We start from the raw sequence: 13,795 nt of genomic DNA, 5'->3' as shown, positions 1-13,795 counted from the left end.
CTATATAATTTAGAGGGGAAGATCAATTGCGATCTTGTGTAGAGATTGCTATCCTGTCTGAACAAAATCCCAGGATGATTTACAAATAGATGGGCATTCTTCATCACATTTGGGAAACCTTGATGTTGATGCCTTCCTTTTTTACTTATAATGATGTGATTGATGTTGGCAGCTACCTTTTAATATTTGTCATGAAGTTTATCTATTACAGCTACATGCATATAAGTCCTGTCCCAGCTTTTTGGCTATTTGTTTTGTATGGTTGTTTCTAAGCATTTTGTTTGTGGTCGTTGCAGATAAGACCTATTAAGCACTGCTATGTTCGTATTCATACTTTATTTATTTACTTACTGCTATTTCATTCCTAACCTTGCAAGTACATGCAGAAAATACTACAAAAGTTGTGTGATGCATTCTAGATTTTTGTGATTTGTGTTTTTGTTTGATTTTTCTAAATTATTCCAAGTTACATATATTTTATTAAAGTAGCTAAGTGTTAGAAAAACCCATTTGCATCAACACAATCAGAGGAAGTTGGCTTGGTATAAAAGGCTAACAATTGTAAATGTGAAACAGAAATATATGTGGTCTGAAGAATTGCATGAAAATGAAGAAATAAAAATAACTGGTTCATTCTTAAGATAATGCATTAACAATAGTAGAAACCCCGACTGATCAGCTGTGATCATGTGATGTCATGAGATGCTTACTAACATTCTATTTGTTGAAAGATGTTATGAAGCGATGCCATCCCAAAATGTTGTCAGTTTGCAATAGGGGTTCTCTTATAGTGATTACTTTGGGAAGCACGCCACTTAAATAATTTGTTTCTAAAACACTGTGTGTGCTACAGAGAGACAGCATCATCTTGTATTGTTTGACCCATACCTTAAGATCTAGAAGGGCTTTCTTGCTTTAGTGCCTGCCAGTAAAGGCAATTAGACTGATGAGGGTTGATAACTGGACCTTTTGATGGTGGTTCTGAAGTTATGGAGAACAAATACAAAGAGCCTGAAGGCACCATTTCTCTCAGTATTTAAGAAGGCTTTAAAAGCCTATATTTTTACAAAAGCTTTTGATTAGGGTGGGTATGCCTAATTTATTTTATCCTGATTTTGATAATTTTAATATTTATTACAGTCATACCTTGGGTTACAGACACTTCAGGTTGCGTTTTTTCGGGTTATGGACCCGCCGAAACCCGAAAGTACCAGAACAGGTTACTTCTGGGTTTTGGCGGTCGCACATGCGCAGAAGCACCGAATCGCAACCCACATGTGTGCACGTTCACAACCTGAGCGTCCACTGTACTGACTGTGTTAAAAGGTTGCGTGAAATGGATTTGTATTTTAAAATATTGTAAGCCACTTTATTGAGGGTTTTCTCAAAAAGCTGAGTATAAATCCATTAAATTAAATTAAATTAAATTCAAGCTGAGGTGGAGTATATTATAGATGGTGAAGGGGAGAGTTCATACCTTTCCGTTAAAGTGGTTTCGAAAGACTAATGTCAGTAGTGCTGTTGAAAAATATTCATAAAAGAGCAGCCTTTGGCTATTTGTTGTGAGCATGGCAAGCCAGCAAAAGAAGCAGCTTTTTATCACAATCTTTTAGCTGTCTATAAAATTCATTATTGGAGTTCCCTTCTTTAAAAACAAAACCCCAGCTGAAGGAGGGAGAAATACATATTTTGCAGTATTTGAAGTAATTTAGCCTTCTTTCACCTACTCTTTCTTTAGTTGAACTGCAGGAGTAATAATAAAAAAACAACGCCAGTATTTGCTTTGTTTTTGTTTTAAAACTGTGGATCTGTTTGTCAACTTGGGCTCCTTTGGGAGGAAGGGCAAGATATAATTTCAGTAAATAAATAATGTATTCTGCTGGATCACAGAGTGGCCAAATATTGGCCTGCACCAGCGCCTCCACCCTTCCTTGTATCCTTAATCTAATTCTACTCATTTAGTTAGTTAGCTATCCCGGTAGTTAGTTTTGTTTGTTTGTTTGTTTGTTTGTTTGTTTGTTTGATTAATATACCACCTTTTTTTATAACATCCCAGGGTGGTTCACAGAAAAAAATACAGGATAAAAACATGAAAATAAATAAAACAAAACAGCAAAACAATACAAAACAAAAAAACCAGCACTTTCAATCAGGCCCACAAACTAATTGGCAGCCAATGCAGTTGGTGCAATATGCTCAGACTGTCTTGTCACTGTGAGCAACCTGGCTGCTGCATTGTGCACTAGCTGAAGCTTTTGAACCATCTTCAGAGGCAGCCCTACTTATAATGTGTTGCAGTAATCCAACCTAGAAGTTACCAGAGCATAGACAACAGAAGTTAGGCTATCCAGGCCCAGATAGGGGTGCAGGTGGGCCACCGCCGAAGCTGATGGAAGGCTCTCTGAACCACTGAGGCCACCTGTTCCTCAAGTAACAGCAGAGGATCCAGGAGTACCCCCAAGCTAAGTACCTGCTCCTTCAGAGGGAATGTAACCCCATCTAGAGCAGGCAACCTCCCTGCCATCTGGTCTGAGGAACCACCCACCAACAGTACTTCAATCTTACCTGGGTTGAGCTTCAATTGTTGGCTCTCATCCAGTCTCTTACCAAGGCAAGACATCAGTTCAGCATATCCACTGCTTTATCCGCAGATGTAAGGAGTAATAGAGTTGTGTGTCATCAACATATTGCTGACAGCCCACTGGGGTCTAGATGACCTCATTCAGCATTTTCATGTAAATGTTAAATAGCATCGGGGATAAAATTGAGCCCTGAGAAACTCCACACTGAAGGCTCCACAGAGTTGAAAAGCACTCCCCAAGTATTACCCTCTGGGAGCGACCATCCAAGTAGGACTGAAACTATGCAGTGGTTGTGTACTTAACAGTACAATAGACAACTGTACAGTATTTTGTTTTAACATCCATTATTATAGCATCCCATTTAAATATACTAAATATATTACAAGTAGATGAATGGTTTAATAAGTAAGCTATGGATTGGTTTGTAAGTGAAAGGGACTGCATGAAAGCACAGAGAAAATAAACATGTTCAGATGTGTTCATAATAGTTTACTTCCAAAGAATTATTCCCAGAGAGTTGGGACTTAGCTCTTAAATAAAACAGCTCACTTACCTATAATCTTTTCCTGTTTTTCCCCCTGCTTAGGAATGACCTAGAGGCCTTAAATACATTTCTGCATCCTTTGGGCTCTACAATTGAGAGAAGCTCCCTGAAAGCACTACTCATTAATGTTAAAAGGAAACTACCTCAGCACACGGAAGGAAAGGTGGAAAGACTTGCAATAAAAACAAAACAGTTTTTCTGAATAATGTGTACTTGCAAAGTCTCCAGGAAACAAATTTCCATATTTTTTTTCAGTATTAAGATGGGAAATTCAAACGGATTTGACTGACGGGCTCTGTCAAACCAAGAAGCTGTTAGATCTGCTGATGTGAAGGCTCAGTGGTTCTTCAAAGAAAGACGTCTCTGTTAACAATCACTGTTGAACAGTGATTTTGCTCATCCCCTCCTAATACTATTTGAAGCAGTTTCTAACTATTATATTACTTTGAAAAAAATTAAGTTCCTTCAGTGTAAATTAATGTTAACATCAGGTGTCAAAAATGTGTTGGCAGGAAAACTGCAACAGATTGTTTTGTTTTTTTTGTTTCGTTTTGCCCCCTGCTTTGAAATTGTATCTTGAGTGCACACAATAGAATGCTAAGTGGAAAATAAAGTATTTTTAAAAAACTATCATAGCTAGCTTTTACAATTATAGTTTGTAATAGCAGCAGTGCTGCATTTGAACACTGAATAATACAAAGACAGTAAACCTGCTGCCTTTCTCACTGCTGACACAAATTACCTATCTTTTTTGTTTTTGAAATGCCTCCTATGAAAATTATGTGCATACTCTACTACTGCTACACATAGATCTATTTCTAAGGGAGCAATTCAAGAGGAGGGATTGTTAATTCAAGGAACCTTTGGTCAAGTACTTCCTTATGTATTGCTGCAGTGCACAAGAAAGTAAAATGGACTACAAGCGGCGCTTTTTGCTTGGCGGGTCCAAGCAAAAGGTGCAGCAACACCAGCAGTATCAAGTGCCAGAACTAGGCAAGACTCTGAGTGCACCTTTAGCATCTCCAGCCACAACATCCCCTCTGATTTCTCCGGCTGCTGCTGGCGGCTGCAACCATGCGACTCCAATTGCAGACATCCAGCAGGGAATCTCCAAATATCTGGATGCACTCAATGTATTTTGCCGTGCAAGCGCGTTCCTTACAGATCTTTTCAGCAGTGTATTTCGGAACTCGCACTATTCTAAGGCAGCTATGCAACTGAAAGACGTGCAGGAACATGTCATGGAAGCAGCAAGTCGACTCACAGCAGCAATAAAACCAGAAATAGCAAAAATGCTCATGGAACTGAGTGCTGGAGCAGCGAACTTTAAAGATCAAAAGGAATTCAGCCTACAGGACATTGAGGTGAGTTAACACTGATATCACTGATTTTCTATCCATCTCCTTAAATTGCCTGATATCTGCAAGACCTGCAGAGAAGGTTTAAGCCAGGGATAGGGAACATGTGGTCCTCCCAGATGCTGTTGGACTCCACTTCCTGTCAGCTTCAGTGAGCACAGCCAGTGGACAAGTACACTGGTACCTCTGGTTGTGGATAGGATTCGTTCCGGAGGTCCGATCGGATTCCAAGGTTTCTGCAACCCGAGGACTGCTTCTGCACATGCACGCATGGCAAAACCTGGTAAAATTCTTCCAGGGTTGCCACGCGTGCATCCCGAAGTTTACATAACCAGAGGGTTAGGTAAACAGAGGTTCAGTTGTATTATAGAAGTCCAACAACATGTGGAGGAGCCCATTCCATTTTTGTGCTGTTTTAGTGAAGATAGAAAAAGTATTAATTATACATCTGCACCTTTCTTATTGTCTTTTGGAGGCTTAAAGAATCCAGTGTATCCCTGAATGCCCTTGGGAAGTTTCTAGTTAGCACGGTTGGCTTTGTCCTGCAGGATTCCATCTTGTCTCCTATGCTGTTTGATATCTATATGAAGCCATTGGGGAAAGCCATCTGGGAATTTGGAATAGAGTGCTTTCAGTATGCTGTGTTTCTCCTAGTCAGGTGAGGTAGTGAAAGTGCTGAGCTGTTGTCTAGAATTTGCAATTGAGTGTTAATAAGCTGCAGCTCAGTCCCAACAAGATAGAGGTGTTGTGGGTATGTGGGGTTTTTTGGTTCAGGGCGGGGTGTGTGTGGCTTCAACCTGTTATTGATAGAGTCATAATCTTCTAGAAGAGTAGGGTGCCAGGATGCCTTTGGAGGCAGCCTTTGAAAACTGCCTAGAAGCAACAATCAGCTCAGAATACAGCTGCTAGGAATTTAATTGGGGAAGATCATTCCAATCATATCTGCAAAGTTTTAGAAGGGGATCGCTTGCTACATGTCCACCTCTGAGCCAAATTTAGGGCGCTAGTGTTTCGTTTTAAAGCCCCAAACAGTTTGAACCTAGATATCTCAGAGCACTTTCTCCCATATCAGCTGACTTGTGCTCTGGCTGATGTGTTTTGAAAAAGGATTTTGTGTTTTTAAGAAAGTGAGCTTAGCTGAATTATCCAGTAGGATTGCCATTGTTAGCTACATCTTGAGGGGTTTTGTGTGTGTGTTCCTGTCACATCGTCTTGCCTTTAAGTATTTCTGCAGTAAGTAAAAAAGACAGGTGCCACTTTATTTTGGTTGCATAGCTGCAGTTGCTTGTGTCACATGTGCTACTTTGCCATCTGTACAGGACACGCATAAGTAGTCAGATGCAGGACATTCTTTTGGCTCAACTAAATATACATACAAGTTTTTCAACCTGACGGTGGGCTTTTGCTGTTAGAGAACATTGTAGAGTTCACTAACAGCTTCATGTCTGAGTGGGGTTTTGAATATGGGTCTTCAGCACTCCAGTCACCACATTGGCACACTCATTTCTCAACAAGAGAGAAGTGATAAACACTGTTAAAAGCAGCTTTTGTCCTGGTAAGCCTCTGTTGTTTCTTAGGGTGTACAGTATTTCAATGTGGCATGAGGCAGAAATATGATCATTTGTACTCGCTTGTATCACAACATTTCCATGACTTGTCCAAAGCCTGGAGATGTGTATGTTTTTCTTTCCGTCCCTGTCTGTCTCCACCCCCTGGAGGGGGAAAGTAGTGTTGCAAAATACGGGAAGACGTGCATCTTGCAGCTTTGAATGACAGTCACGAGTGCAAGTCATTCATGCTTCTGACCTGCATGATGTCTAAAGCTGCCCCCAAGAGTGTTCACCTACTTCCCTATTAATTTCTCTTGGTAGCATGTTGTAAGCAAGATGATGACATTCAAAAGCCCTTACAGGGTTGTCTTTTTAAATTGGGGCTGCATGACATGTTATAAAATTTTCAGGTACACAGTATCAGTACTGCCTGTTCCCAGAATGCACAGCACAAAGTTTGAGGCAAGCACTATACCAGTATGCTGCAGGAATCCAGGCCCCAGGATACATCCATGGCTTACATATGGAGCAAAAAATGTATGAGAACACACATGTGTCACAATTCAGATTGTGTAACAGATAATAAAATTGGCTCTGAGATGGAAAAGAAGCAGAGAGAATTTCATCCTAGTTCTATATTGTTACATTATAAAACACTCAATGGACGCTTTAGCTGGTGTCCACAAATCTGCTTTGTTCAGCAGCACAGGAACACAGAAATCTGCCTGGTACTGAGTCAGACCATTGCATTTAGCTCAGTCTTCTACTACTGAGAGCAGCTTCCCAACATTTTAGAGAGGGGAGACTCCTAGCCCTACATCCCTGCCCCTGAGTTCTTGCTTGTGCTGCAGTTTGGTGGAGGTGAGAAGCAGCAGCAGTTTCTTCCATTTGTTGATTATGTTATCCAGGCTTTTGTGTAAATGTGAGAACAACTCCCTTCACCTGTGTTAGGTGTGGATGGTGAGCACAGAGGCTGGCTTTTAAGCCATACCAGTCTACACCGCTGCTGTCACCCCCACCCCCCTTTAGTTATAATGTTTTAGAAAGGGAACCAACACAGTAGATTTGTATTTGTATCACTTTTTAGAGTTGTACTTTCTGCAGTCTTGCAAAATAGTCTGCAGTACTGCAAAATGTGTTCTTGCTGTTTGCCTTAACCAGTGGCCCCCAGAAGAAAGGAGCTTTTCTGTTGGAGTGTGCTCTGGAGTCTCATCAGTTTCAACTTTTAAAATAAGATTTACTAATAATTTGAGACAAGTAGCCCTTGGCCTAAATAAACTGAATTCTGTAAGAACCCAGAATCAGAGTGTCATTCTTTCCATAAGAATCGTATTGACAGGCTTAACCATTGCAAATTTTTTTTTACGTATATGTGTGTGTGTATGCTAGCTGAATACTTCTTAAAATAAGGAAACTGCACTGGAGAGGCCAGTCGGCATACCTAAACTGTTCAGTTTAAACTTTGTACAAAGAGGGGAAATGATCGAATCATAAAGGAATGTTGAAGGGAGACTAGATGGAATGGGCAGGGAGGGGGAGCCACTACCACCAGCAGTTCTGCTTAAGTAGAATTAGCTGTTAGCATTTTGACAAACTCAGCCAGTAAATGAATTTATTAAAAGGGGAAACGTATTCTAAAAAGAAGTCGTATATCTATTTGCCTTATTGAAATACTTATTTAAATTTATTTAAAGCATTTTTATCCCCCTCTTCAGCTGAAACAGGCTGCAGAGCAAGTTACAGTTATCAGTGATAATACAGTCTCTGTCCTTGGGTATACAATATAAAAGGCACAAAAGGAAAAGGAATTGGTAGGGGTGGGGAAACAAGCTCTTAGTTACAGAGAACTGTAATTTACTGGTCTTTTAGATGGAAGGGGCCGTGGAGGCCCATGTCTCCCTCTCTTATAGCCTGACTGAACGGCTGCTTGTACATGCTACATACTCCAAAAATGAGGCAAGCAAATGTACTTTACTGCAGTTATTGTGTCTAGTGCATTTAACCACAGAATCCTCAAAATACTGGGTTGTAGCCAACTAAGTTCTGCTCAGAGTAGACCCATTGAAATTAATGGACATGACTAACTTAGGTCATTGTGTGGGAAGAGTGGCAACTCAGTTAGATCCCTCAATATGCTACACAGGATGGAGCCTTCAGTGTAAGTAACCAGTGCTTCATTTTGTGCTTTTATTAATTTTTAGATTAGATGTAGCGTAATAATGTATTTGTATGAATGTCAATCAGATATTTTCACATGGGAAAATTTAGTTCAAACACCAGAACACACTTACAAATAACTGAATGAAAGAATATCCTTTTGTTTTTGTTTTTTCATTTTCATAGGTACTTGGACGATGTTTCTTGACAGTGATGCAGGTTCATTTTCAGTTTTTATCCCAAGCATTGCAGAAGGTCCAACCAGTGGCTCATTCATGTTTTACGGAAGCTGTAGCTCAGGAAAGAAAGAATTCTAATATGGCTGAGACATCCAGTGCAAGTCCCACAATTGAGCTAGAAGAAGCTGTGCGGTCATGGAGAGGAGCGGCTGAGGTAAAGATGTAATTGAGTGGCTTTACTTTTCATAGTGGTGGTAACTTGCAGCTTGTGTGTTGGTAACCTTTTGGTTTCTAAAACTACCAAAAGACTGAAGAATTCTACAGAAAATCAGGCCTTTGGCCACAGAATGATAAGCTAGAGGTTCCAGCAAGCCACCATGAGGTTGGGAGTATAATGTACTCCGTAAAGTCAAGTGGTAACTCTAGCTGCATTAGGGAATGCGCATATATTGGTTGAATTTTGTACAGTCTTACCTTCATGCATAATTCCCAGCTTACACTCATCTTAACATTTATATGTATTTTTAATGTGTTGGTATCTGTAATTATTTGTTAATTTAATTAATCTACACACACAAAGTTCTCCCTCCCACCTCGACAGTAGTGCTGGCTACCATAATGAGGGTTTATTAACGAGTTTGTTTAAAAGATTGCAGTCCCCCTGCTGCATCTCCCCCTGCAATGAAAAATCAGTCATACAAATCTGATGATTAAATTGAGAACTTTAACTAAATTCTGAAGCTAGATTAAATAACCCACTTCCCTTCCTGTTTGCTTTCACCATAGGGACTATGGGGCTCAAAAGTTTATTTTGCCACTTTTGAGCCACTGCTATTTTGTCTTACCCATTTTTTGTGTCCTCTTTGAAGGCCACATCACGGCTACGAGAAAGGGGTTGTGATGGCTGTTTGGCTGGAATCGAGGTCCAGCAACTCTTCTGCTCCCAGAGTGTGGCAATTCCTGAGCACCAGCTAAAAGAATTGAACTTGAAAATAGACAGTGCTTTGCAGGTTAGTTATATCTTTATATCACCCTTTGGGTGAGTATGGAATAAAATATGTAGGGCAGTCTGAGGACTTAAGTAGGGTTGCTGCTGAGCAAGTCCTTTTTAATGAGAGCTTCTGTGCCAACAGCAGAGACTGCTGACATTCTGGAAGCTTTAGCTGCCCCCTCAGTTAAGGGAGGGTGTGATTGATCATGGGGAAGATGTTATTTTCTCTTTTAGGTTAGCAAGGTTTTGTGATGATATTGGGTGGTGGTTGTTTTAAATTCAGGTATGTGGTGCATTAAACATATATCTATTTAATATCAGGCATATAAAGCTGCATTGGAAAGTTTGGGTCACTGTGAATATGCGATGAAGGCTGGCTTCCACTTGAACCCAAAATCTATTGAAGCCAGTTTGCAGGTAAACACCCTCCCCCCCATCTTTTTCCAGCAAAGATGTTTACTGTAGATAAAGCTGAATTGCTTGCATATGGATTTCTCCCTGACACATTGCTTTGGTGTTCTGTCTCTAAAGGGGTGTTGCAGTGATGCTGAAGCCCAGCAGACTGGCCGGAGACAGACCCCTTCTCAACCCATTCAGTGTGAGCTCCCCACAGTTCCTGTTCAGATAGGTGCCCACTTCCTAAAAGGAATATCCTTTAATGAGTCGGCGGCAGATAACCTGAAGCTCAAAACGGTAAGTACCCCAAATCTGTATCAAACCCAGTAATATTTTCTTTGTTGGTAGCAAGCTCTGTGTTGATAGATATGCAAAGCAAGCATTTTAAACCTTGTCCCACTTTAGCAAGTTTATTCAGTAAATATTTAGTGTTTTGGTATTTAAAAGATACTGGATTGCAAGCGAAACTGTGTTCCAAAAGCTAATGATCACATTCAGCCAATTGTAGCCCTTCTGGCTGAAGGGACTAACAGCCCCGGTGATGCATCTTTTCTGCTTTGTGTCTTGTTTCCTTAAAGCGTACTGGTAGCATTCTCCAGAAGTTAGAGGCAGTTGTCTTAAATGCTCCTCCTTCCCCTCCACATGCTTGCTTGTTTTGTGTACAGTGGTACCTCTGGTTGCGAACGGGATCCGTTCCGGAGGCCCGTTCGCAACATGAAAAGAGTGCAACCCGCAGCGCTTCTGTGCATGCGCGTAATGTCATTTTGTGCTTCTGTGCACGCTTGAGCGGCGAAACCCAGAAGTAGCCCTTTCCAGTACTTCCGGGTCGCTGCTGGATGTAACCTGAAAGAACGTAACCTGAAGCGGACATAACATGAGGTAGGACTATATACATGTTGACTCTGCTTGTCATGAAGTGGCTCCTCACTTCTGTCTGAAGAGGTGAAGAGAGACAGAAGACAGATCCTCACATATGGCCACAACCAAGAGCAAAGTCTCTCCTTGCAAAGTTCTAAGGTGCTGTAACTATGATGATGATGTTGGCACAGTCTTTCTGCACTGGAGTTACCTGTTCCAGAGCATCTAGTTCTTTGCCAGCCACATTTTTTTGCAGTGTATGGAATGGATTGGCCTGGTTTAGTATGGAAAGAAATCAGCCACAGCCCAGAGCTTGAAAAAAAGGGAACTGTGATTTATGATAGAGGATTTGGGCCACTATTTGGTGCAAGAGGTTTCCTGCAAAGATAAGTTTTGAACCTTCAGCATGGTGAATTGTGTCATAAAAAGTTAGCTTCAAACAGGATTGTCCTAATTTTGTATCTTTTGCATCACGTCTGGGTAATTTTTTAATTATTTTTTTTACTATCATTTTATCCCTCTTTTCAGACAGTTGTCTTCCAAAATGACTTATATTGGTTTTAAAAACAGCTGGGATATCTTATTGGGCTTACAAAGGCACACTCAATGGAAGGAAAGTGAAGAGATAGTGTAGGAGGGAGGCCAGTCCTTTAAGGTCAGAAGGAAGTGGGTGAGCTATTTATAATCCAGCTGGTTCCAGGATGACCTTCCCTTGTTCTTCTTCTCTTGAATAGCAGTTGGTGACTCTTGTTCCTTTGGCCAATGGTTGGGACCAGAGTGTCCTTTCCATTTGCTTCTGCAGTCCCAGGACAATTGGCAGCGGGACCCAAATATTCTGTCTGGCAGGGAGGAAGACACAAACTTTTTCTCCGCACTGGATGAGAACAGGCTACACTCCCCCTTATAATGATGTACTTTATGGGAGTTGCGGAGAAGCAACCTCCCAAGGGCCTAGGCCAATGGCAGTTGCCAGAGTGTGTTGCCTTCAACTCTGAAATTCTTGAGCAAGCTGGTAGTTGGGTTAAGACTTTATTTGGTTCTGATATGAAGTTTTTAAAATACACATACATATTTTAACACTGTGAACATCTAAGCCTACATTATCCAATATGTGGCACGTACCATGCATATTAGAAAATCCATGCATCCAATGAAGTGGACAATAATCCATGAAAACCTATTCTATAATTTAAAAAAATATGTTTTAGAGTGCCACAGCACTTTTTGTAATAATAGATCTGATAACCCCCGCCTCTCTTCTTCAGCAGCCTTCCCTTTATTATCATTCCACATAATCTCATGCTACTTCTAATAAGCCATTGGAACCCCAGCCCTGGTTGCTGTGTGTTTCCTCCTGAATTCAGAGAATCTACACAGATATAGTATGAAACAGGGATATCACCATTGGAATGAGGGTGCTGGTGACCACTGGAAACAGCAGGCACAGGGGGAAGTGTTGGGCTAGAACCATCATAATTTGAACATTGATTTAAGTAATAACTGCAGTCATCAGTATTTATGTAAGGTGTTTATATATGGCTTAATTACCAAAGTGCCTGCATGCATGGTGGGGGGAGTGGGGAAAGGGTATCATGACTTGCATGCTTCCTGCATAGCAATCTTGTTTTGTGTTCTTGTTTTTGCAGCACACGATGATACAACTAATTAAAGAAGCTGGCTGCCATAATGGAGTGACCCCAAGGGATGACTCTCCTGTGACTGAAGTGCTGAACCAAGTTTGCCCTTCTACATGGCGGGGCGCATGTAAGACAGCTGTACAGTTGTTGTTTGGCCAAGCTGGGCTGGTAAGTAGCCATGAGTGCACAAGTGTTGATTTTAGAATACTTAAATCATTCATTACGGCTCCAAGGATATCTCGGGGCAGCTTCCCAAATATTTGCCCAATATAATCTCGTTTAAGCATAATTTAAGAAACAAAATAGCATGTTTATCGATTTGGTGCAAAGATTGTTCAGGCAGTCTTTCCTGCCCTCATCCTTGGTGTTCTCTGGTGCTGCCAGGTTCTCTGAGGCAAGGCAGTTGGGTCAAGCACCTGGAGCTCACTCAGCCCATTATGGTGAAGGGGAGATGTCTCCTTTGCTGCCAGCAGGTAGTTCCAAGGTGGCAGCTCCCATTGAGAACCTCTAGAGCCAGGTAATGGTACTGAGCAGTTGGCATACTCAGCTCATGGATGGAAACCATCTTCCTTTGCTAGCGGTTTCCAGGCAGAAGGTCTTCTGAGGCAAGGGAGTCAGGCTGAACAGCTATGTGAGGAGAGTAAAAAGAAGGGGATAGCTGACATGCGGCAAATATAATTTAGTTCTGAAAAACGTATGGGTCATCATCTATATGTTGGAACCCGTAGTTGATGGTTGCAGTGTAGAGTGCTTTGTTTTGTATGCCAGTCAGTCACCTGTGTCCTTTTCCAGGATACCCTATTCCATACCACCTCCTTCCCCATCTGTTTTCTTTCTCCTAACAGTCAGTAACCCATGGCCACTGAACACAACCAACTCACGTTGGGCATTTTTCATCCCCATCCCCAATAGGCTTTTGGCTGTATAAGATTATGCTATTAATTGACCAGCTTCTCCGTGATCCCTTTTGTTTTGGGGAACTTATATTCCACAGAGTAAAATATTCCCAACCTGAAGTTCATTTTTTGCATATTTGCCTGTGTGGAATCACACAAATCACTAGCTCCATCTACCTTATCGCACAAGATCCTTGACTACAATGAATAAGAGGCATTGCAAGGTTTGGGTAGTTTTTCTTTGTCTGCTCAGTCTCAAAGTAACTCTGGTCACTGTAACCAAGAGCTGAGTTGTAGCAACTGGAGTGTTAGGTTTAGATAAATGCCATTCAGAGCTCCTTGGAGGAAGGTATAACATAAGCAATAAAACAAGTGTTTGAGATTTGAAATTGTTGCCTTTGCGTAGAAGAAAATGAGAAGTACCAGTGCTTGGTTGAAAAGAAGGAATAAGAGCAAGTAGGGCCTTAGTTCTAGTAGCAGGGGTAAGGGGTGGTTTGCCTCCAGGGGTACCAAGCCAAGAAAGTTAGCTGCTTCACCTGCAGAGATCATTGCAGTGTGTTCTTTTGCTGTCTTTCTGAGAAGAAATCCATGTTGATGGAAAGTCGAGGAATTGGCCCCCCAAATAGTGCTGCTGCTGCTGCTGCTGC

At 41.3% G+C, this 13,795-nt stretch overlaps 1 protein-coding gene across 1 annotated transcript in view; it reads left to right on the top strand.

Moving 5' to 3' along the window:
* Positions 1-13,795, top strand: part of GARRE1 (granule associated Rac and RHOG effector 1) — a 57,692-nt gene that overhangs the window by 26,356 nt on the left and 17,541 nt on the right. Inside the window, exons 2-7 of the mRNA XM_083751340.1 lie at positions 3,169-4,490; positions 8,378-8,584; positions 9,240-9,380; positions 9,683-9,778; positions 9,893-10,054; positions 12,262-12,420. Of these exons, the coding sequence (XP_083607466.1) occupies positions 4,008-4,490; positions 8,378-8,584; positions 9,240-9,380; positions 9,683-9,778; positions 9,893-10,054; positions 12,262-12,420 (1,248 nt within the window). The 5' untranslated portion in view covers positions 3,169-4,007. The remainder of the gene's footprint in view (positions 1-3,168; positions 4,491-8,377; positions 8,585-9,239; positions 9,381-9,682; positions 9,779-9,892; positions 10,055-12,261; positions 12,421-13,795) is intronic.

Source organism: Podarcis gaigeae, assembly GCF_964106915.1.
Source record: "Podarcis gaigeae genome assembly, chromosome: 8".
NCBI lineage: Eukaryota > Metazoa > Chordata > Lepidosauria > Squamata > Lacertidae > Podarcis > Podarcis gaigeae.
This window is presented reverse-complemented; position numbering and strand designations above follow the sequence as displayed.